Raw genomic sequence first — 25,503 nt, 5'->3', positions numbered from 1 at the left:
GAAATGTAGAAGGATTTAATTCATCAGATTTTAAAAACAAGAACAGAAGTTACTCTTTAACAGGGAAGTGGAAAAATAAAGGATGAAATTAGGAAAGAGACACAAAGACAAGACAAAGATAAGAAAGTATATGGGAAAAAGAACAAAGATTATAGAGGAGAAAAAGGGGTTTTAAATCCTGAAATTAGTATTAGCTCAGTGCTATAGTATAAGCATGGGACACCAACAAGCAAACATGTGTATCAGACCATTGAACTGTGGACTTCAGAATCAGATATGTCTTCAAAATGTAAAATGACAGTTGTTCTTTGCTCTTCTGTTGTTCTTCATTCATAAAAATATTCAGAAGCTCCGGTCAAACATGCTGAAGGCAGAATGCGAGAAAGAAAACTCTACTCTTGACTAAAATGACAGGGACATCACCTTAAGAGGACAAAGGAATCCATCCTCAGGCCTAAGATGGCTCACTCTTGTTCTGGGTCTGCACCCAACAAGTCCACAAGGGGCGTGGCTATCAAAACCTCCAACTTCAGAGACCACTGGCTGGAGTCAAATGAGGTCAGGCTGTAGTTAACTATGTGAGAAAGGATTAGCTAAGTAAATTCATCATATAAATAAGACGGTGAGAAAATAAATACTTTCTTAAGCTATTTAAGAGGATAAAAGTTTTAAGTACTTTGTAACCACCTATTTGTTTTTCAAAGAATGTGTTGGTTAATAAGCTATATTAAAGGCTGCTTTCTTTCCCTGTACCCTTTTTGGCAGTGGCCTTCCTTAGGCAACATCTGACCGACCTCATTTTGGTTTCTGTATGTGCTTGTAAGCACCACAGCTGAGTTTCCTTAATAATATTCAGACTACCCACTAACTCAGATTCCAACGCTTCTGGTTAGTTTTAATATATTTTAATCCAGGTTTTGTTTGCTTGAAACAACACTACGTAAGTCTTATGTTTTCTTCCGATACTGCAAGGATATAAAATATCTACAGAATGTGAGTTCGTTTCTATCCTGGCAGTGTGGTGTGTTGCAGGGGTGTCTGTGGTGATAAATTCGCTCAAAGGAAAGTGCCTGTGGCTCAAAGCCAACACAGCCATCCTGGGAGTGCGTCAATTACCATAGCTGCCTTTCCTTACCTTGGAATCCATAAGCAGGTGAAGGAAATCCACTTTGAATTGTAGCAAAAGAGAAGCAGAGCATGTAGAAGGAATACTTTTTGTTGTTGTTTAAGGAATAATTTCTTAAATGTGAAGTCTACTGAACTTTGTCCTGATGTGGCACTGTCAGACAAGCATTAGACTGCAAGGTCTGTTTGAACAACCAGCGGCTCCTGGGAAACCCTTTACAGGGTCACTATGAGTCGGAACCGACTTGATGGTACTAAACAACAACAATGAACTTTGAAGGCGTTCTGGTGGCACGATATTATACACTCACCTGCTAACTGAATAGTTGGCATTCAAACTTACCAGTGGCAGGAGAGACACCTGGAAATCTGCTTGCATAAAGATTAGTGTAGGAAGCCTGGATTAGTGTAGGAAGCCTGGGGGAGGGCGGTTCTGCTCTTTTTACTGTTGCTGAGAAGCGCTGTCAAGTCAGTTCCCACTCCTAGCGACCCTGCGTAGGGTTTTGGAGGGGTGGCTGGTAGGTTTGAGCCTCCGACCTTGTGGTTAAACAGTCCATTGCTTATCCTATAGCACCACATCAGGACTCCATTCTTTCGATGTTGTTGTTATGTGCCATCAAGTTGGTTCCAACTCATAGTGATCCTGTATAGTGTTTCCCAGAAGTAGCTGATGGTTTGAATCACCGAACTTGTGGTTCTACAGGGCAGCTCTAAAGTGGAATGGACTCAACGGAATACAAGAACAATCATATTGCACTTAGAAATAAATTACAAAGAGACTTTGTAGAGCTACCTTTTGTGGGAATGTTTTGGACAGACAGGTTAAAATATAAGCATTTATTTTTTATATTCTCAAACTCAGACTAACTTAAAAATAGTCACTTGGAGGAGACACGGATGAACAAGGAAAACATTTAAAGTTTCTTCTAATTCAGAGACTTAAATAGACACACTACTCTCTCTTCCCTAAAATACACAGACAAAGATTTAAGATGCACATCTGCAAAACTATTTAGAATTGATTACATATAAAATTATAATACTAAATGTAATGCATTAATCTGAAAGAGCACCTTGAATTTAAAGTGACACTATCCTCTAAGAAAGTAAAACAAAATAATTTTATTAAATGATTTTCAATATGCAAGAAAAAATATACATTTTTTTATAATTAATTTTCCTGAAGCCAATATATTTTCTTCTCAGACTTCAATACTATTGTTTTCCAGATAGATTGGTGTGTATGTATGTGCTTGACAACTCATGTTACTATATAATTTTCTTGACAGATGTTCTCATTATGACCTTTAACTTTCCCCTCACATTTTTTTATCTTCACTATTCCCAACTTCTCTGAACATAAAGAATTCATCATCAGTTTAATTAATAGATTTCTAAATGTAGGACTTTTCACTTATTAAACTGTTAATTCCTGCTATTAAATCCTATGTTTTTTAATTCAATGACAAAACAGGGGTGTCCTTAAATCCTTTACTTTTTCTGTAAATATTCCTTGACCTCCTTTGTTAATTTGAATTTTTCAATTTATTTTTTCCCAGTGATATTTCTCCTGTTCGTATAATTTGCTTTTAGGATTTATTTATAGGACACTCATAAGACTGACAAAATCATAGTGGGATTATGTGCATTAAAAGGATTTTGATCTACCCTTCTTAATGGCTGGACTTCTTCCATAGTTATTTTATTTTACCACCAGATGGCACCTCTCCATGAATTTAAGAAACACTCATTTTAAAGTTAACCATCTATTGTTAAGTGCTGATGACTCAGGGTCTCCAAGGAACCATGGACTTTGTGGTTAGCAGTCCAGTGCATATCTGACAGTGCCAAACCAGGACTATCTTGTACCATTCACTGTGGTACAGAGCCCTGGTGTGGTACAAACTGTTCATGTCTCAAAAGAGAAACTCTTAAAGAACAGGAGTCATCTTTTTTTATCTCCTTGATTTAATTGTTGTTGTTAAATGCTGTGGAGTCATTTCTGACTCACAGTGATCCTGTATAAGGTTTCTGAGGCTTTTAATCTATCGCAAAAGCAGAATTCCTCATCTTTTTCCCTCAGAGGATCTGGTGGGCTTGAACTGCTAACCCTGTGGTTCGTAGTTCAGTGCTTATCCTATGGAGCCACTGTGCTCCCCTTTGATTTAATGTTGTTGTTAAGTGGTACGGAGTTGGTTCCAACTCACAGTGACCTTATTTAGGGCTTCTGAGGAGCGGCTGGTGAGTTTGAGCTGTTGACCTTGCAGTTCAAACTGACCTTGTGGTCCAGTGCTTATCCTACAGCACCACACCAGGACTCCTTTGATTTAACAGTCTCCAGCAAATGATAAGGTAAATAGAAGATGCTCAATAAATAACAGTTCATTAGTTAGCTGTTTTGTATTTTAGAAAACAGTGTAATAGCCTATGTATCAGCATAAATGAAGAAGAGATAATCAATTACACTAATAACTAGGAATTCTTTAATCTTTTTACTCTCCTTTGTTGTTGTTAAGTGCCATCTAGTCTGTTTTAACTCATAATGACCCTGTATAGGGTTTCCAAGGAGCAGGTGGTAGCTTTGAACCACTGATTTTGTGGTTAGTAGTCCAGTGCTTATCGTACAGCATCACACCAGGACCCTTACTCTCATTTGTTGTTGTTATTAAGTGTCTTCAAGTCGGTTCCGACTCTTAGCACCCTGTGTAGTGTTTCCAAGGAGCAGCTGGTGGGTTTGAACCATTGACCTTGTGGTTCACAGTCCAGTGCTAATCCTACAGCACCACACAGGGAGTCCTACTCCCTTTATCAAAAGCAATCAACTTCCATATACATTAATGCCACTGATATATAAATTATTATAGAATTCGCTTTTCACAATGTTAACTGCTTCAAATAATTAGTACAGGACTTAATGTGGTCCTCTGATCCTTTACTAAGAGGGACAGGACAAATGCATTTTGTACCATTTACAGTCCTTTATCTTTATCTCATGTTTGAGAGCAAGTTGTTTTGGTGACAACCCAATAGCTACACACAAGATTTCTTGTTGTTAAGTGCCGTTGAGTCGATTCCGACCCACAGCAACCCCGTATAGGGTTTCCAAGGACACGCTAGTGAGCTTGAACAACCGATCTTGCAGTTTAAATGACTTTGCAGCCTGACACATTAGCCCACAGCGCCACACCAGGACTCCAACACAATACTAGAGTACTGTTTTTACTTCTTTCTGATAATTTATGTCTCTCTCTTCTTTATTTCTCTATGATCCTTTTATTCTTTTTGTTTGATTGTATCTTTGGTTTTAACACATCTAATGAAAAGTGCTAAACTACCTCAAAAACGATTTTGTGGATTTTTGCATTTTCTTCAGATTCTTTCTACTTATCCTTATGGTAAATTAAAGCCCCTTTGTGGGAAATCATAGCCTCTCATGTGCATCAGAACTTATTATAACTGGTGTATTTCCTATTAACTGTCATGAAGAATTGATGCTTTTGAGATATGGTGTTGGAGGAGAACATTGAAAGTGCCATGGGCTGCTAAAAGAACAAACAGATCTGTGTTGGAAGAAGTGCAGCCAGAATGCTCCTTGGAGGCCAAGATGGCCAAACTTCGTCTCTCATACTTTGGACATATTGTCAGGAGAGACCAGTCGCTAGAGAAGGATATCATGTTTAGTAAGGTGGAGGGTCAGAGAAAAAGAGGAAGACCCCAGCGAGATGGACTGGCAAAATGGCAGCATCAATGGGCTTAAGTGTGGCAACAATTGTGAGGTTGGCCCAGGACAGGGCAGTGTTTCATTCTGTTGTGCACAGGGTTGCTATGAGTTGCTACCGACTTGATGGCACCTAACAACATCATACAGGTTGTTGTTATTATTAAGCGCCATCTAGTCAGTTCCAACTCATAGCGACACTGTGTAGGGTTTCTGAGGAGTGACTGGTGAGTTTGAACCACCAACCTTGCAGTTCAAACTGAACTTTCAGTCTAGTGCTTGCCCTAAAGCACCACACCAGGACTCTAGCTATGATAATTCCAGTTATCATCTGCAGGTATTACTTTCAAAGCATTTACTACAGAAGCATATTATCATGGTTTGCATTGTGTCCCCCATTTATGTGTTATATACCCTCACCTCTTTGCTTGTGTCTATAATCCCATTTGGGACTGGGTTATTTTTTATTATGTCAATGAGACAGGATTAGTTCGGGTGTGTTTTGAGTCAGTCTCTTACAGAACACTAATAGAGCAGATTATGACAAGCAAGCAAGAAAAGAGAGGGAAAGACTGATTCCAAGATACGTGGCTATCTCCAAGGAACCAGGAGGCCAGGTGAAAAGATAAGGACCTTCCCCCCAGAGCTGACACTGAGATAAAGCCTTTCCCTAAAGTTCACACCCTCATTTGGATTTCTAACCTCTTAAGAGCAAAAGGAGCTCTGGTAGTGTAGTGGTTATGAATTGGGTTGCTAACCTCATGGTCAGCAGTTCAAAACTACCAGCTGTTCTGTGGGACAAAGATGAGGCTTTCTGCTCCCGTAAAGATTTACAGCCTCAGAAACTCTGTACAGGTCACTATGAGTTGGATCCGATCTGACTCCATGGCACATAACCACCACCAAGAGCAAATAGATTAGTGTGTCATGGTCACACACTTGTGGTATTTTTGTGATAGTGGCACCAGAGAAGTAGGACGGTGTTAAGGAGAGGACTATGTCAATGTGTGAGTGTGAGGCTGAGTCTGTGTGTGTGTGCACATGTTTGTGCCTGCCACTCCCCTGTCCAACACAGAGGTACAAAAAAAGCTACCAAAACAAAAATACCCCAGCTCTCACCAAAGCAATTTAGAAATAATATCTAGTGATTAAGGATTTACAATGTTGCTGTTAGTGCCATGGAGTTGGTTCCAACTCACAGCGACCCTGTTTAGGGTTTCTGAGGAGTGATTGGTTAGCAGTCCAGTGCAGTAGACACTTGTATAAATTGTGTAACCCATGCTGTTGTTGTTGTTGAGTGCTGTCGAGTCGGTTCCGACCCATAGCAATTCTGTATAGGGTTTTGGCTGGTGAGCTTGAACTGCCAACCTTGAGGTTCAAACTGACTTTGCAATCCAGTGTATTAGCCAGCAGTACCACACCAGGACTCTAAGCCATGTATGTACCCTTAGTTAATCTGCTACTTGGTTAAACACAACTTCTGTGTGACATAGCATTTTTGTTGTTGTTAAGTGCCATTGAGTTGGTTCTGACCCATAACAACCCTGTATAGGGTTTCTAAGGAGCAGCTGGTGAGCTTGAACCACCAACCTTGTGGTTCAAACCAACTATGCAGTCCAGTGCACTAGCCTACAGCACCACACCAGGACTCTACACCAATGACATAGCATAACATGCCTTTAAATGTCTACATTTATCCCCTTAGCATCACTGAAGTCAGAGTTTAGATCAGAGAATTAGGTTTCCTGAAAGGCAAGGTTTTGCTGAAAATGCAATGTGACCAGAAGAATTTATAAGCAATACCACCCTCCACATCATGAGTCAAAAGCCCTAAATCACAGCAGGGGCTCTGCTCTGCCTATCAGTCCCGACTCAAACTAGGAAGGCTGCACAGCACCTCCCCCTTTTGGTGTACACATCTTCTTCAAGCACATCCTGTGTCCAACACCTTATGTCTTCCATCCTCCCTCTTATTTTATCTAAAGGTTAATTGCTTGAATAGCACTTGAAAGTCATTAAAAGCAATACAATGAATGAATGATACCTTAGAATGACTCTTACACAGTTTGGTGTTTTTTTCAACCCTTTCACTTTAACAAGAGATCAAAGCCTTCAGTTAAAAAACCAAGAACACTGTTGTCAAATATTATCTGGGAATGACAGGCTATTTTTGAGGACAGTGGGGTTTCCCAGTGTTCATAGGATCACGTTATGGAGGTACTTTCCCCACAGGACTACCCTGAGCTTTCAGTTCACAGTACTTCCTAGTTGCTCAGTCTGTGGGGCTATAGCATTCTGACATTGCCTTTCCTCAAGCCTGCACCATGTGGGCCAGGCACTGTGGCTGTGGCTCAGGGAGGAGTCCTTTGTGACAGCCAAACTAACCAACTAGGTAACTTCAGGGGAATTCCCCAGCTATCTCTCAATGCTCATTAGAATATTCATTTGAATATAAAGATGCATTTGATAAAGAACTTTGCATATAACATGCATTCCTCCAGTGTTGGCCTTTGGAGCAAACTCTCTCTCTAATTATCATCATTATCATCACAACAATACTACTACTAACTAGTATAAAGCCTTGACCATACCAACGTTTGAACCATAAAGTTGGAGGTTCAAGCTCACCAGTTGCTCCTAAGAAATCCTATACAGGGTCACTACGGGTCAGAATCAACTTGATGGCACTTAACAACAACAACAACAACAATGAATACCAAGATTCTAGGACAAAAAGCTTCTTATGTAACATTTTCTCCTATTGAGGTTGGAGACTTCATTCTACTTATAAGAGGGAGCTTCAGAAAGTTTATGGAAAAATGGAATGAAAAAGCAAGTGAAATTTTCCCATGAACTTTTTGAAGCCTCCCTGAGTCTTAGGACTTTGAAGGTCAGAGATAAGGGACAAGAATGACTCAGGATACTTTCTCAAAGGTACTTAACTGTGATGATCAATTCTAAGCAGGGGCTACCAACTAGGTTAGAGTCAGGGTTCAGGAAACTTAGCCAAGCCTGGAAAGTAGGGTCCTACCCACTAAGAAACTCCAGGTATGCATGAGCTGTTCAGCTGATCTAAGAAAAGTGGGTGGGTGTGGGGGAGCTTGGTCCTTACTCTTCCACATCCCCCAGGTAGCACATGCCTACAGAAGTGATCTTGGCTCCTTGAATTTAGTGGGGATAACTGTTTTGAGGGAGGGCAAGACCAGGAAATGAGAGATTAACAATAATAAGCAAGCTCACATGTTCACAGTGTTTAGACTTTTCATGATCTCATCCTACAGTGACCTTGGGAAACAGGTGGAGAGAGTATTAGCATTTCCATTTTAGAGATGGGGAAACTGAGATCCAAAGGTAGAAGATGAGAGAGAAATGGTTTAAGTGGCAAAGAGCTGCCACAGGAACTGTGACTCTGGAGGCCCTGAATCTTACAGAAAGCTGAGGTTTGGTTGGGGGATCCCTTGCACAAAGGGCTCATCCACCGATGACTAGCTAACACACTAGAGTGGCATTTACTTGGCCAGGCCAACCTGATCCTTGTCCTTCTCAGCCAGTACTTTCTTTCTCCTGGCTTTTCTTTCACTCCTCAGGGTCATCACTCATCCCATCTATTCTCCTCTGTCTTCCTCCTTCCACTGCCCATCATCAGCACCCCACATTTCCAACGCTGGAGCCAGAAATTAGGTAAGTGAGAGTGTCAGGAGCTGTGGGCAAGGCCTAATGCTCCTTTATGCTATAACCTCATGAGCCTTGGTAGTGTAGCGGGTAATGAGATGCTCTGTTAACTACAAGGACAGCAGTTCGAATCTACCAGCAGGAGAAAGATGAGCCTTTCTACTCCTGTCAATATATTGTTTATATCTTATTTATTGCTCTTGCCCTCCCCCCATGCTAATCTCGAAAACCCTTACAGGGTCACTATGAGTCAAAACTGACTCAGTGTCACACAACCACTATCACCACCACACTATAATCTAAGTCATTTGCCCACCTGTTTCAACCCTCAAGTTGATCCAGAAACTTGAGTTCATATGGCTTACATCTGCAGTCTTAGGTGATCTTTCAACATCTTTAATAAAGAGATAATGCAGAGGAAAACAATAGCTAACTCTGAACATTTATGATTGGATCTGAACTCACGACATCCATGTTCTTAGTCACTATAGTATACCACAAAGAATTTCCACTTGGGCTTGACTTTAGGAGGCAGGCAGTCCCTGGGTGGTGTGAATGATTAAGCACTTGACTAGTAACCAAAAGGTTGGTGGTTCTAATCCACCCAAAGGTGCCTTATAAAAAGTCTTAGCCATTGAGAACTCTATGGATCACAGTTCTACTTCGAAACACACGGGATATCTATAAATGAGTGAACTTGATGGCGAACTGCTTAACGCCTGTCATGTAAAAGCCTTCGACTCTTGACTAGACAATGGCTGGGATGGAGTTGTACTCAAGAGGAGCCCAAGCTGAGAGAAAGTGCAGTAATAGAAAAGAACACGGAAAACCATCCATCTGTAAGTCAGCTTCCAGGATACAACTCGAAGCTTTCAGTGGGCCCCTGAACCGGAAGTATCAGTGGGAATCTCTAGACCCTTACGTTCTCTGGGAGGGAGACTGCCCTGATACATGTGTGGAGGGATATGTATCTGCCACAGCAATGACAAGAGTCACACACCAGAAGAACTCAGTAGTCAGACCCTGATGCTGCCTCAGCGGGGAGACCACTAAATATGGAACCTCGTAGCTGCACTGATGAAATGAAACATTAAAAGCAGCTCATGAATGTACTCCCAGCAATGTCACGTTTATGCCTTAGGCCCAGACCTTTACCACAGGCACACCCACACCTGAATGAAGGTTAAGACCTCTCCCATCACTGCACACACACCCTGAGCCCCCACCTGTCATCGCAGTAAGTAAACTTCATGTCCATGCTGTGGCGGCTCAGGAAGCTCTTGCTGTCCAGGGGGATGTCCATATGTGACGGGTGCTGGATGGGCTCACACATGATGATGAGGCAGGAGAGCAGCGGCTCCTTGTAGCCACAGAGACTACTGTGAGGGGGGCAGTTGTTGTAGACCTTCATCTGACCAGTGCAGTGCAAGACCTAGAGGCCAGCAGTACAGTCAGAGGCAGGCCACAGTACTGAGGGTCGGGGGAGGCAGGGCTTTAGGAGGTCCACTGTCCCACGACCAGGACTCCAACCCAGGCCTGAGTTGCCCTACCTTCCAGGTGGCGGACTTTAGGTTGACGGTTCGGCCTCTGTTGGTGACCGTGCACTTCATCCGCATGAAAAAGTCCCGCTCTGTGGACATGTCTTTACTCTTCTTCCCAAAACTGGAGCCTGGATGGAGGTGGTGAGAAGGCAGTTGAATTCAGTTTTACCATTTATGTTTAGAAGAGGGGCTTTGTTGCAGTTGTACTGGGAAATGTACTGTTTCTATTTCCCAAACCCAACATGATCACCACCCATGTGTTCAATATGCACCTATGGGCTGCCATACACACCCAGCAGCATTTAACCCTAAGGACGAATGCTTTTCATTTCCAGATTGTTTCTTTAACTAGAGTAGAATCTTCTGAAGGTAAGGAATGAGCCATCATTTTATTTCCCACTGTACCTAGTCATGGTCAGCCCTCAATCCAATGATTATTACACACAAGCTCAGAAAATCTCCCCTGGGGCAGGCCTGAGATTTCTAACAGGAATTCCAAGTGGCTACAGTTACTCCAAGGCAGTAAGTCTCAGACATTCTGCCTTTTATTTATCACCTGTCCTTCAAGAATTTGAACCCTACTTTCTGAGTCAGAATTGACTCGAGGGCAGTGGTTGGGTTGGTTGCTGGTTGGGGTTCTATCAGCAATCTGTGATACATCTTCTCTAAAGTGACATGTGTCAAGGCTGAAGGACCTCTGGTCCACATTTCCTGGGATTTGGTGAGCAAGTTCACTCGGAAGAGCAACTCAACACAGATAATGTCCTCTCTGAGCCAGAGTGAAATAAACCACCAACACCAACCCCTAGCTTTCTTTCTTTTCGTCTGTCCATTGAGAACTTGCTTTACCTTTTGTAATACAAAGTAATGGGTACAGCACGTGCCAGCTCAGCTGAGTCACTCTTGTTCATGTCTAAGTTCTGCCCATACTACCATCCCTATCCTGAGCATTCCAAGCTACATCCCTGTCCTTCGTCCCCATCAGGGAACAATCCAGAGCCTTGTTTCAAATAGCTCCCTCCCTCCCTCTAGGCATAGCCATCAGCCTCTACATTGAAGTTACAGAGGATCTTGATCGATTAGGCACTCACAACCCTGCAGAGCTGTGTGTTACATAAAGTCATCTTTCAGTCCATCTTAGACATCCTTCAGGAAATTCACTAAGAGATAGACTGAATGGTAACTCTTTCTAATGCTTCTAAGAGAGGATATTCCTCCATCATGCTTACAATAAACTCTCTTCTCTTGTTATTTTTGTTGCCAAGTGTTGTTGAATCAGTTCTGACCCATAGTGACCTTGATAGGGTTTCTGAGAAGTGACTGACGGGTTTGACCCACCAGCCTTGCAGTTAGCAGTTCAGTGTTTATCCTACAGTGCCACACCAAGACTCCTCTCCTGTCCTCAATTATCTTTATTACCATTTTAATTTTCATAGTTAAGGTTTGCATATAATGCAATATACCTGTAAGCTGTGGTCTGGACCTAAAAGAACCAGCCTAGATGTGGGGGGAGGGATTTACTTGTGGCCAATTTCACGGGTTACTAATGTGACTTCCTAACAACTTAATTTCCACATTCTCCCCAGTCTGCCATTTGATTAATCTTTCTAAACACAGCTCTAACTAGATCACCCTTTTTGGCTCCAAAATCTTCAACAGTTTTCTAGTCTCTGTAGGACAAAGTTCTAGGTCCTCTGCCTGAGCCTCAGTGGCTTCTAGAATTTGCCTCTCAGCATTATCATCCTCTAGGAGCTCACACTAACTTTGTCTCTAGATCTTGAGTCCAAAACAGGCACATGCCTTCAATGTAGATCTGCTCATTCATTAAGTCGGACTGATACAAAAAGCCGATAAACGGACTAAGATACCTACAGTTCAACTCAGATAACCAGAGCTCACTTGACTATGGTCAAGGTACTGGAAAGCAGGAAGGTCCTAGACTTTGCCTGGTCTAATATCATCAGTTGGAAAAGAAAAACCCTAAGGAACAGAGACGTGAAGTGACTTGGTTCAGGTCAAATTGAGATCAAGAACCTAGGAGCCAAGGGATCTTAGGTGTGAAGAAGAAATGGAAGGCTTTTTGCTTTTCTCAGACTTCTGGTCTCTGCTTCAGAAACAGATTCAGGACTCAGCCATGGGAGGGTCTGGAAGTTTACATTTTCATACTTTTGGGAACCCTGTTAATCAAGAAGTGGCTACCCTAGAGACACCACATGGAGAAGGAGAGGCTCTGAGGCTCCAAGAAGTGAGCGATGGGCCCAGCCATTCCAGGATGCCAGCTGAGACCGGATTTTTAGTTATCTGCCACCAAGGCCCAGACACATGAGTGAGCCATGCTGATCAGCCCAGCTGAACTCCCAGATTAATGCTGCCCAGATGACATCCCATGGAACAAAAGAATTCCCCATAGAATATGAGAGATGTTAAACTGATTGTTGTACTACACTTTGAGGTGTTTTGTTGTATAGCAACAGGCAACTGTTACCATAAACATTGGCAGAGACAGGTGTGCTGGTTTGGGTGGCAACACTGAGCATAGATGTCAGACTCAGGTGATGAAACCTCCTGGAGACAGTGTCCTAACCTAAAGGAGTGACCTAAAGGTGTGACTTTAGGCACAAGGCAGGTAACTCTGAGTTCTGGCTACCTTCAGTGTTAAATTATACTTCACAGCTCAAGTGCCTATACAGAGACCCAGTCCTACTGGCATCTGAGTACTTTTCTTTAACTGATGTCAGTTTTTCCTGGATCATGATGGCCGTGGGCTGTCGCTCCTATACTTGTGGACAAACAGAATGCAGATCTCCCCCACTGTTGGGGGGCATGAACTGGGGAGGAAGGAAACACAAAATGAAGACTACTTTACCATTTTTGAGACTCAGGTTCTCCCGGATCTCCTCATGGTCACATGGATGAGTGAAGTCAAAGATACTGTGTCCTGTTAGCTCCACCTGTTTCATAAATAAAATTGGGCTTTATTATTCCAAATCTTAAAGCAGAAAACTCCAACAGGAAGTGGGATCATTTCTCAGTTTTTAGGAAAGGGAGGACATTGAACCAGGACTCCTCATATTCCCAATCTAGTATTTGGACCTACTGGGAATGTAATAGAGGACTACCCATTGGTGATAGAGAGTTGCTTCATAAATATTACCCAGTGAAGCTAGTCAGCACAGAACTGTCCTTCAGGGTGGTCATCAGCCACGTCAATCCCAGTGACAGGAGAGTAAATCCTGTCTGAGGTTCGTGGCTTGAGATCAGTAAGGGTCAGGGTGGGAATAAGCAGGAAGAGGTTGTAACTAGTACCTTGCACTAATATCTATCCACAAATGTAAGCATTCCCCCTTTTTGAGAAAGACAGAGCAAAGTGTCACCTGTGTGAGTCCCATGAACTTGCTGATGTTTTCCGACAGAAAGATCATGTCGCCATCTTGGGTCACTACAGCAATGAAACCCTCCAAGGCTTTCAGGTACAAGTTGTCCATCTGCTGGTCAGCCTCCGCTTCGGACTCATTTTCAGAGCAAACTGGAAAGAAAGGGGTGGTTGAATGATTTGCAAGAACATGATGTTAAGACAGATGTGAATGGCAGGAATAGATGGCCTCCAGGGATGGCTCAGAAGATGGCCTTCTCTAGAAACACACATAGCCAACCACTCAAGTATCTGCTACCAGCCCAAGCAGAGAGCATTTGGTGAGCACCGCTACAGAGAGGAGACCATGAGATGACTTTTTAGGCAGGATGGTAGCAGTGGCAATAGCACTTGTGTTTCGATATTATTCAGAGTGACAGAGATCTTACAGTAGCCATAGTAGTTGTAGGAATACTCATTTTTGTTGCTAGAGCTCTGGTGTGGCACTGTAGGGTAACACCTGAACTGCCGACTGTCAGGCCAGTGGTTCAAATCTACCAGGTGCTCCTTGGAAACCCTAGACAAGGTCCCTATGAGTTGGAACTGACTCAGTGGCACTTAATAACAACAGATGTTTTTTGAGCAATTACGACATGCCAGGCACTGTACTGAGCACATTATATATTGTGAAGATTTTCACTATAACCTATGGGACAGGTACTAAATCTTAGACTCATTTTACAGATGAGGCTTAGAGAGGTTAGGTCACTGTGAGCTACGTTTTGAATCCAGAAGTCATAATCTTAATTGTGCACAGGTTTCAGAGTCAAATAAACACAGGCTTATGTGACTATTCCTAACTTCCGGCCTCTTAATAGGTTATGACTTCAGGTTAGCAACAACCTCTTCAAACATCAGCTTCCTCACCAGCTAAATGTGGGTAATAATTTCCATTTGAGTTGTAAGGACTAAATAAGTATGTAAAACACCTAAAGCAGTATCAACAAACGTGAATTCTTTCCCTGTTCTGTTGCTCCTAAGACAGGATCACATCCCTCAAGTTGCCAGAAGCCCAGGTGAGAACATGTGGCAGGCAGATGCAAAGCAAAGGGGGAGCCCAAGGGAGTCAGAGACAATGGATCCCAAAAAACGGATTTGAGAAAACTCATGAAAGATGGGGATTTCACTCTGTAGACACACAGGAGAAGGGTTTCCCCAGCCAGCCAGGGGTGGGTGGGAAAATATACCAGGTTGGGAGTCTGTAGCAAATTCCTTCTTAGACACTGAGAGGAGGCCTGTGTGGCTGAAAAGACATGAGCTACATTTTGAGTCCATTTCCTGGTCTCAATGACTGGGCTGGTATCCTGGAGGGTAACTCATGTCCAGGAAGTTTCTGAGCAGAGGCATGGCATCTCAAAGTATCATTTAGGGGAGATGAATCTGGTAGTGGCATGCACAGTGATTTGGAGGGTAGAGGTCAGAGGTCAGAGGTGTAGAGTAAAGAGGCAATGCTGTTGGTGGCAGGCTGAAGAGGTTGTTGCTAGGGGCAACCTGAGAAGACATGCACCCTCAAACCATCTACTCTGAGCAGCCCTGAGCAGTCAAGTCTACCCCTACTATATGGAAACTGGAAAGACTCAGCTATTGTCCCAGACAGATGAGCCTCTTAGGCCCAAGCTGTGGGCCATTACCCTTGGAAAACAGACTTTATTTCAGTGACCCATTGCTCAGGCTCAGTATTTAACTGCAAACATGTATATATATATATATATATATAAACTCATAGTCAATCCAGGTATGTCTTGCTCAATTTATAGAAGGAAATGACAGAGTAACTTGTCACCTATGAAAGTTACTATTCACTTAGCTAAAAGGACTCTTTGAAATTGAAACTATTCCAGGGAAATTAAATGCAATTCGATTTATGCACTGCATGGCATGGAACACATCTATACTATGAAATGGGGGCCAAGGGCATTTCTGCAAGAATCTTGGATTTATTTCATTCTGTTTTCTCCTTTTCCTTGAGTACCCCCAATGTAAGCTTTGGGTTATAGGTAATTATTAATCCTTCAGAAGAACAAATTCAAAGTAGGAGATGTTCCTACCACAGAGCTTCTTCGGTGCCATCAGGGACCAGCCATCTTCAGTGTACTGGATTGGCAAATGTGTTGGAGTCACACAGATTCTGCTATTTCTGAAGAGCAACAGAGTACAGCCTGTCCAGGGCCAAGCCAGCATTGGGAGGCAAGAACTGGGTTGTACAGCCTCATAACCTGGTGGCTTTCCCTTTGATTATATTTTATGGGACTGGTCTTATAATACACATATTCGGAGAGTCAACTCCTGCTTGGGGTCTCTGTCAATGTACCTGTTGTTGATCAACTAACTAGTGAACTGATGATGTTGTTGTTATTAAGTACTATCAAGTAGGTTCGGACTCACAGAGACCCATATTCCAAGAGTAGGTGATCCTATTGTTAATGTCAGCTCTCCCAGTTAGCAGCTGCATTTAAACAGGGGCTTTAGAAGAAATGGTGACTACACTCAGTAATTTCCAACTTGAGTATGCATCGGAATAATGTGAAGGGCTGAAACACAGATGTCTAGGTCTAGGACTGGACAGCCATAATTTGTGAGGCCCAGTATAAAGTAAACATGTGAGACCCTTGTTAAAATGACACCAAGCGCTGGACCTCCTCAGTGGGGATCCCTGTGTGACTGGCCCTGGAAAGGCCCCACCCTGAGAGGTTCTGATTCAATAGGTCTGGGGTGGGGACCAAGACTTTGTTTTTCTAACAAGTTCCCAGATGATGCTGATACTATTGGTCCTAAGGCCACACTTGAAAACCATGGTCTTAACTCCAGGTCCAGTGAGTGACTCTGATGCTCGGAGTATCGGCCTGTTTTGGCAGGTGATGACCTATTTTAGGGTTGGGTTGAGGAGAGGTTTTCAGCATCATTTAAATGACACCAGATAGGGAGTCAGTTCTCCTGGTCAGCAGAAGGCCAGCCATTGATACTTTCTAATTGCTTTGATCTTAGGAGCATGGCTGAATTCAAAATCGAGAGTCATCCCAAAACAACCCTGTTTGGGTTAAGTAGGTTTAGAGGAAATACTTGTACTGAAAATTTCCTGTTTTTAACTCCAACACAGTCAAACTGGTTTCCATCCATGCCCAGTATACTTGCTTCCAGGAGGTGGCGAAATTGGCTACTGCAGCAGGCTAGCTGATCTTTGGGAGTGAGGGAGAGAGGGGTGCTCTGGGGCCACGATGGAACTGGAATGTCTTGGAACTGAAGTCACAATGGCTGAAGGACCAGGAAGCCTGCAGGCGACCTCCAGGGGCCCTGCAACAGTAGGGTTTGGGTGGGGCCTCTTCCTTCTGTAGGACTTCTTGCTCCTGCAGTACCCGCTTTTCTTTCTGGGAGCAACTGAGGGCACCCTGCCAGGCCATTCTCTTCCTTCTGGGAGGGGAGGTGGACCCTCATTCAAAGGGCCTGAGACTCAGCTTTCATAAACCCTGCTGGATAGTCCTCCACCTTTTCCTTGCTTTCCTGTAGACATCACATCTTCCCTGATGGACCATTAATATTCTCAGCGTCGCTGTGTGTTGTTAAATGCTATCAAGTTAGTTCCCACTCACAGCGACCCTGTGTAAGGTTTCCAAGGAGCGGCTAGTGGGTTTGAATTGTCGACCTTGGTTAGCAGCTCAGTGTTTATCTTACAGCATCATCTCGATGCTAGATGCAAGGAAAATTCACTCACTCAGCAGTTCTTAAGGGGGCGTTGGTGGTTCAGGAATAATTCTCACCTCACATACAAGGCCGGGGTTCAATTCCTGGGCAATGTACCTCACGCACAGCCACCACCGACCTATCAGTGGAAGCTTGGGTGCTGTTATGGTACTAAATGGATTTCAGCAGAGCTTCCAGACTAAGACAGACTAGGATGAAGGACCTGGCAATTTGCTTTTGGAAACCAGCCTATGAAACCTCTATGGGTCACAACGGTTGCATAGGGTCACCATGAGTCAGGGACTGACTTGATGGCAGTTGACAGCAACCAAGCTGCTCTTAAGCTCCTACTATGTGCCTGCAATGGATTAAGCACAGATCCAGAAATCAGTCAGATCCTCAATCAGCAAAAGTTATCCTGTACTAACTAGGGAGCAGCAGGGATCTCGAGAAATCTAAGAGCCAGCTCCTTTTGGGAAGAATCATCAGACAAAGATGAACTGCTGTAGGGTTCCACAACAAGCAAGAAGAAACCTGGGTGCCGACGAAAGTGAGAGCACACTAGGTGCTCAATAGGTTCCAGGCCTCCGTACTGGCTTCCTGGCACTCAGACCCCAAAGGAGCGAGAATGGGCATCAGAATCAGAGGCACTCTGATGGGACGGTGTCTGAGAAGCCCGGGGAACACAACAAGCGCCTTTAATGCTAAAAATAGCCCAGTAAACAGGCTTTGATGACTCCCCACAGCCAGGATATGCGCGAGCTGAGGTTTCGGAGCACTTTTTCCGGAGCACCATTCATTTCCTTCAGGCAGCACCACCCGTATGGGGCGGAACCCCATCAGCAGCAGAAGCTGGATATCTGTGGTGAGTGGCCAGAGAGACCAGGCTATCACAGGGTCTTGCTGGTCAGGAGGCTGGCTACAATCATATTCCACCAGGACCCTTTTCTTCTTTGTTTCCTACTTTGAGAAATCCAGGACTGCTCTGATAGTTCTTAAAACCAAGCTGAAGTGGTGGTCTTCCTGGTTCAGATGTGCTTTGCAGGCAGTTACCACTTAGTTAGTATCACAAGGACTTTCCTTTTTTTTTAAAGAGCTTTGTCTAAGCTGCTTCCTCCTTCTACATCTCCCTCCTAGGGCCATAGATCCCCCACAGTTCTGGGTGTACTGATTATAACAGAAGTCTCAGTCAAGCCAAGAAGAAACTATTTTTGGACACTTATTGGATCATTATCTATACCTTTAAACCTCACCATTAGCAGGTACTGGTGTGATGCTATAGGATAAGCATTGGATAGCAAGGTCAGTTTCAACTGCAAGGTTGGCAGTTCAAACCCACCAGCTACTTATCAGAACCAACTTGTTGTTGTTAAGTGCCGCCAAGTCAGTTCCGACCCATAGTGACCCTACAGTACAGGGTTTCCGAGGGTGTAAATCCTTATGGGAGTAGAAAGCCTCATCTTTCTCCCGCGGAGCGGCTGGTAGTTTCGAACCGCTGACCTTAAGGTTCGCAGCCTGATTCGTAACCACTACGCTACCAGAGCTCAACTAGATGGCATTTAACACCAACAACAGTTGGACAATGAGTAAAGAAGACCACAGAAGAGCTGATGCATTTGAACTGTGGTGTTGACCAAAAATATTAAAAGTACCATGGACTGCCATCAATCTGTCTTGAAAGAAGTACAGCCAGGATGGCAAGACTTTAAGGAGCTCTGGTAGCATAGTGGTTATGAACAGAGCTGCTAATCTCACAGTCAGCAGTTTGAAACTACCAGCTGCCCTGCGGGTGAAAGATGAGGTTTTCTGCACCTGTAAAGATTTACAGCCTCAGAAAGCCTGTACAGGGTCGCTATGAGTCGGAAGCTACTCCACAGCACATAACAACAACAACTTTGGACATGTGGTCAAGACGGACCAGTCCTTGGAGAAGGACATTATGGTTGGTAAAGTTGAGGGTCAGAGTAACAGAAGAAGACCCCCAATGAGATGAACTGACACAATGACAGTAACAATGGGCTTAAACACAACAATTATTGTGAGGATAGTGTAGAACTGGGCAGTGCTTAGGGTCTCCATGAATTGGAGTCAACTCAGTGGCACCTAATAACAACAACAATTAGCAGGCAGTAGGCTACAGGGGTGGGGGGAGGGGACTATTCTCACACATTGGGTGGAAGGCACTGTGTCTAACCTAATAATTGTTTGTCTCCTAGAGAGTCCTGAAAGTCTACCATTAGAGATTCATTCCTTTGTCCTTTATATATCTTAGTTTCCTATCTTATCTCTCTATTACTCTTCACAAGATGTAGCAGTAGATTGGGTTCAGGAAAAATCTGCTGATTGACCTGACTTTTTTTGGTGTAAGTTAAGAGAATGATCTTCAGGACAAGGTCACTATCTCTGGCAGAGATTGTACATTAGCTATGCTCAGTCATTAACATCCTCATATGAATCATCTAAAAGGAACTCTGGTGGTACAGTGTTTAAGTGCTTGGATGCGAACTGAGAGGTCAGTGGTTTGAACCCACCCACCAGTTGCTCCATGGGAGAAAAATGTTGCAGTCTATTTCCATGAAGATTAAAGTCTTAGAAACCCTGTGGGGCAATTCCACTCTATGGCAATGGGTGTGAATCACCTTATTATGCTGTTGTTCCAACTCAGAGAGATCATGTATAGGTTTCTGAGGAGCAGCTGATGAGTTTGAACTGCTGACCTTGTGGTTCGCAGTCCAAAGCTGATCCTACAGTGCCACACCAGAAGTGAGGGAATAGGACACCAGGGTGAGGGACTTGTTGTAGAAGTGCCGTCGAGTCGGTTCTGACTCATAACGACCCTGTATTGGGTTTCTGAGAAGGTGCTGGGTGAGTTTGAAGGGCCCGCCTTGCCGTTCAAACTGACTTTTTGGTCCAGTGCATAATCCTGAAATGCCACACCAGGACTCTGGGGTGAGGGAACAGGACAGTAAAAAAGAAAGAGGGGTGTATGTGTAAAAGGATTGGGGAGGGAAGAGCCTAAGAAAATAAATCCAAATATGGGCATAAGAAGGCACCAGAAACCACACCTGTTTCCAGTTTTCCTCTCTTGATCCCATCTTTCCTGTTATGGAAAGGTTGTAATGAAAATGTTAAAATTATTAATCGCACATTTCAATGCATTTCCTTTAGTAAGCTTGCTGCTGTTGTTAACTGCCATCAAGTCGGTTTTGACTCATAATGATCCTGTATAGGGTTTCTTAGAAGCAGATGGTAGGTTTGAGCAGCCAGCCTTGTGGTTAGCAGTCCAGTGCCAACCTTGTGGTTAGCAGTCCAGTGCTTATCCCACACCACCACACCAGGATTCCTAGACACCAGGGGATCATAATCTCTATTAAGACTATTGTCTTTACTAAGCCAATGCCAATGAATCAATAATAAATCTGGCATTTCTACTCAGAGACCTTGCTTCATATGAATCCCTAGCTCTTATGCAAAATGAATCTGATGTCGCCATGTTAAGAGTTTGGCAAAACCTCATATCAACTTGATAGTAAAAGCAAATATTGCATATTTTCTGCGTTTAATGTACTCAGAATGTAGAAGTGACCCTTGTTCGGCTGTAGTTTGTGGGGCTCATCTTGAAAGGGACTTCTAGACAATCAAGCTATAGTTCCACTGATGTTCCTGTTAGAGTGTGTTCTCTTCTTGGCCCAGCGTGGAAGCTAATATCATAAAGCCATTGTTTCAGTTTGCTTCCTGTGATACGAATCTCAATAGGCGGCCCAGACCCACAGCCTGAATTTCTCAACATTGAGGTTTCCTCTCCAACATTCCCACACTGAACAGCCTACTGTGAAAATCAAAGGGAAATGTGTTACTAAGTAAGGCAGCAACTTTTCTAAAGCAAAACTGGCAGTTTTTAGCCTTTTGAACTCTGAGAAACGCAACCAGCTATTTCCTATCATAAAGTGGGCCAACACTGGTGCGCACCTTGGTGAGAAATGCTTAGATAATGAATTTGTGGGTTTGTTTTGACTTGGAAAAGCTTGGCAATGCTGCATTTGATAGCGATCGATAGAAGGAGGATTAAAAAAAAAAGGAGAGCAACATTGGGTTTTCTTTTACATGATTTATCTGGATGCCTACATTTATTATAAACCATTTGACTTGCTAGTCATAATTCATATTTTTAAGCTATAATGTATTGAGTAGTTAGTATGTGGCAGGCAATGAGATAAGTCTTTTAATAGCCCATTATCTCAACCCTCGAACAGTGCAAGGTAGCCACATATCTCTTTTGTGTAGATGAGGAAACTAAGGCTCGAAGACAGTAAAGACATTCTCAAAAGGTTACATAGAAAAAGGCTAGCCAGAGTGAGATCCTAACATACATCTACCTGAGCACAAATGCTTCACACCTTTTCATATGCTCTGTGCAAAATGTGATGAGAAAAGAATAAAAGGATTCTGCCTCACAGACAATTCCTGAAAGCAATGTCTAAGAAATGTCTGGTCCAGAGAATGCATGAAAGAGCTGGAAGAGAAGTTAGAAGCAAGAGGATGCTGAAGAGCTACCTTCTCCTTCCCCAGACTTTACTCCTTTTATGAGACCTTTTCTTTCAAGGACACCAGACCAGATGGTTAAATGTAGAAGCTTCTTATCCTTTTCCATCATTTCTTTCCTCAGGACAGAGAGAGACAGAGCTGACATATTGCAGAAGGCAGGCAGTGTGTGTCCAACTTGCAAGAGCTCCTGAGCTGAGAGGTATGCTGTACCACCAAGGCCCACTCTAGTCCAACCCTATACAGGGGCTCACATCAGCACATGTGCAGGCAGATGTGCTCAGGGGGCCCAGCTTTCAGCTCGTGGACCTCTCCACGCCAGTCTCTGAACCTCTGAGAAGGATGACTGGGCTCCTGTGTGGAGAGCATGGATAACAAGGCCCTGCACTGACAGAAAGGACAGAAACAACACAGCAAATGTCTGAGGACCTCCTCTCCACCCTACCGCTCAGGCCTGGTGCCTCAGTTTAACTTTGGCTCCTTTATCTTCTCCTTCCCCTTGCTCCGTCAGATCCTGGGCATCTTCGCCTGACCAGGTTGGCAGATAGCTCTTGCCATCTCGTTCCTGTCTTTTCCAAGGACTGAAATTCAAAAGAGCTTGGATTCCAGATGTAGATCCACCATGTGCTAAATGTGTGTATGGAAACCACCTTAACCTTTCTATGTATCATTTCCATCATCAGTGAAAGGAGGAGGTCCATCTGACAGGCTCTGATGTCTCAAACATTCTGCAGGTCCAAATCCAGTCAGAGAGGTGTCCCAGGATTAAGGGGTTACAGTAAAACCTGCAAAAGCCAGAACCTGTGTAAGGAGGAAACCTGTCAGAGAAAGAACACTCAAATATTCTCCACTTTAAAGCAAGCAATAGAAAAGTGATCAGACTGCACCCTGTCAAAGGGGGAAAACTCGTAAGACTCAGAAAACAAGGCAGTCCCGTCCAGTTCCAGCTCTCACAGGTTTCATGGTACCCCTCCTGGGGCTACTGCTGGTGGGACAAGGGAAGTGGAAGTGGAAAGAAGCAATGGTAACCGCAAAGCAATTAATTTCTAACAGTAACATTTAAAATACCACAACCAGGAAGTAGAGACGGTATTTTAATCACCCTAAGTTGGCAACTGTCTATTCTGTGAATACACAAAGATGATGCCAGCATTACTAGTCATTGCCCTCACCTGTGCAGGGACACAAGCCAAGGTGATTCCAGGAAGCAGTGCACATGTGCCCTGTGATGGCTTTCTCACATGCAGCTGTCCTAGGGTAGATAGGACCTCAGTCCAGCGCTGCTATCTTTTGGTACCATCTACAACTATGAATCTGCTTTGCAACGCTTCTTAGAAAGTATTTATAGAGCTTGGCTTGGCCCTTGGTCCCCCACTCCAGTCTGCTCTTTGCTGAATCTCTGCACAATTGGCCCCTTTAGGCCGGCATACAGGGCGAGCCCTCCAACTCTTGGGCCCACTGAACTATTTTCTGAAAGTCTTTCCCCCATATCCTTCCTGTGCTACAGGGCCCAGAATAGCACAATCTGGCCTGGCCTCCTGGCCTCTCACTGGAGTCCCTCTGCTCAGAGTTTCTTTCCCAGAATAATCAGTTCATAACAGGATGGCAGAATCAGCCTATCCCTAAGGTACCATGAGCACTCGAGAAAACTGAAAACGAACCACAAAGAGCCTTTCCCTTCCTGGCCAACTCCCTCACACTCACCACCTCACACACTGCCCACCTGTGGTAGCCAGGCTGAGTGGAGGGGCCTTACATGCCAACTAGTTTCCTTACAAAACTCATAGTCTAGATGGAATTTTCATAACATCTGAAGTGGGAAAATTCCTCAGGTCATCTCTTTCTGATCAAGATTAACAGTAAATTAGTCTTCTGAAGAATAGGAACTCTTTTTGTGAGTCCAGAGTTGCTGAGAGAGGAGGATGAGAACTGGTTGGTGCCCCCAGGAGGCTTCAGGCACTGGGTGGTTGTGGTTATGGACACCTATGCGTGTCTGGGCCAGGTACTAAACAGACATCTCAGTTAATTCTCACACTCTATGATGTGATATTTTAACCCCATTTTACAGATAAGGAAACCAATGTATAGACCAAATATTTTGCCTGGAGTAACTGGCTAGCAAGAGGGGGAAAATCATATGGGCACATCTTGTATGCCATTCTGGAGAAGTTTAAGTGGAAAGATAAGAATCAAACCTGTTCCTAAGGTCAAGCTAGAGTGGAGTATGCCAGATGGCAAGGAGATAGGTCAGTCAGCAAGAGCTGTTCTTAGTTCACCTGGCCCCTTTTGTCCTCCCCTCAGCTTCCAGGTTCCTATTCCTTTTGTGGTCCTGTTATTCCTAACTGATATGCAGTGTGAAGTCACTGCTAGGTAGGAGATGTTTAACCTGAAGAAATTACCCATAATGCTCATGATGGCATTTCTGTAGAGTTTTGCAGAGTGGGAGTTACTCAGGAAGAAGACCTTCCCAGAGGGTTTCAACCACTGGGATAAAAGGAGTCCCCTGTGTGTAGAGTCATGCTGGTAAATCTGTGTACAGCAGCCTGGGGTGTGTGCCAGCCTCACCTGAGGACAGGAGCTTGTGTGTTCGCAGGAAGCTGATAGCGAGCCGCATGATAGATGCCTTGTCCAGGTGGGAGCTCACGCTATGAGGTAGGGGAAGCTCATGGGCCAGCTCGTAGAAGACCTCCGTCTCCTTGCTTCGCCGGCACCTTGCGGCATCTCGGGACTTCTCCTTCCTTCTCTCAGAGCTGCTCCTGAAATTGAGAGAGCAGGGGTTACTCACTTCCAGTCTATTACAGTGAAACTGGATTCAATGGAACTGATGATTTGTCCTTACCACTTTTCTACCACCCATTTTTGTTGAAAATATTTGAGCTTTCCTTCTCTGCCAGGTTTCTGCCTTACACAGGTGCTGGCTTTTAGAGGTTTTCCTAGACATCCTTGATAGAGACATCCCCAAGATGCTCCCAAACCACAATGCAGCCAAACTCTTCCGCCAGCTGGGTTCCCATCATTGGTTCTGGCCACATACAGACCCCCTTTCAAGTACTATGTTTGCAAGTGTGGGCTGTCTTCTTAACAGCCCTCCTACTCTTTGATTCCCATGGTGCCCAGATCACAGCTTCCCATGAGTCAAGTATCAACTGGGGATACTTTAGACCTGCTCCTTGATTATCTGGGGGCTGGATGAAACGTCCGGGGAGGGGAAGGGACTGGCAAGGAAACTGTGACCAGGGATCCAGATGGCTGGGCCAAAGACTGGACAATGATGCTTCAAGACTGTCTTTTCCTGATTAAATATGCTCAGAAAAAAATTAAGCTCAGTTTTGAGCCTTAGATCAAATTTCATACCAGTGAGTGATTTTCACCATGACAATGAAAAGTACCTTTGTAGCTATTACAGATTTAAAGTGTTCCCCGCCCCACCCAAATTTATACACACAAAAATTGTGTTGTAAATCCTAGTTTCTATGCCTCTGGTTATAATCCCATTTGGGAATGAGTAGTCTGTTATGTTAATGAAACAGTATTAGTGTAGGGTATGTCTTTTTTTTTTAATGTTTTATTGTAAATTATGTGATAGTTTACATGGGAGAACATTAGTTTTACATTCATCCTATCATATATTCGTATATCGTTTCATTGCCATGGTTACAATCCCCTTCATGCATCATCAACCAATAAAAGGGTATACATTACAAGCCTGCTCCCCCCCCCCCTTGCACTGGACTGCAAGGTCGATTTTTAAACCTCAAGATAGGCAGTTCAAATCCACCAGCTGCTCCTCGGAAACCCTATATAGGGTCACTATG

At 43.8% G+C, this 25,503-nt stretch overlaps 1 protein-coding gene across 1 annotated transcript in view; it reads right to left on the bottom strand.

Moving 5' to 3' along the window:
* Window positions 1-24,440, bottom strand: part of EPAS1 (endothelial PAS domain protein 1) — a 45,846-nt gene extending 21,406 nt beyond the window's left edge. The window contains exons 1-5 of the mRNA XM_006839419.1: window positions 24,254-24,440; window positions 13,431-13,582; window positions 12,923-13,007; window positions 10,066-10,184; window positions 9,742-9,947 (exon numbers count right to left, since the gene is read on the bottom strand). Coding sequence (XP_006839482.1) covers window positions 9,742-9,947; window positions 10,066-10,184; window positions 12,923-13,007; window positions 13,431-13,582; window positions 24,254-24,302 — 611 coding nt within the window. The 5' untranslated portion in view covers window positions 24,303-24,440. The remainder of the gene's footprint in view (window positions 1-9,741; window positions 9,948-10,065; window positions 10,185-12,922; window positions 13,008-13,430; window positions 13,583-24,253) is intronic.
* Window positions 24,441-25,503: the final 1,063 nt, after the last annotated feature.

Source organism: Chrysochloris asiatica, unplaced genomic scaffold (assembly GCF_000296735.1).
Source record: "Chrysochloris asiatica unplaced genomic scaffold, ChrAsi1.0 scaffold00024, whole genome shotgun sequence".
NCBI lineage: Eukaryota > Metazoa > Chordata > Mammalia > Afrosoricida > Chrysochloridae > Chrysochloris > Chrysochloris asiatica.
The sequence above is the reverse complement of the archived record's forward strand: the minus strand, read 5'-3'. Positions and strand labels throughout refer to the sequence as shown.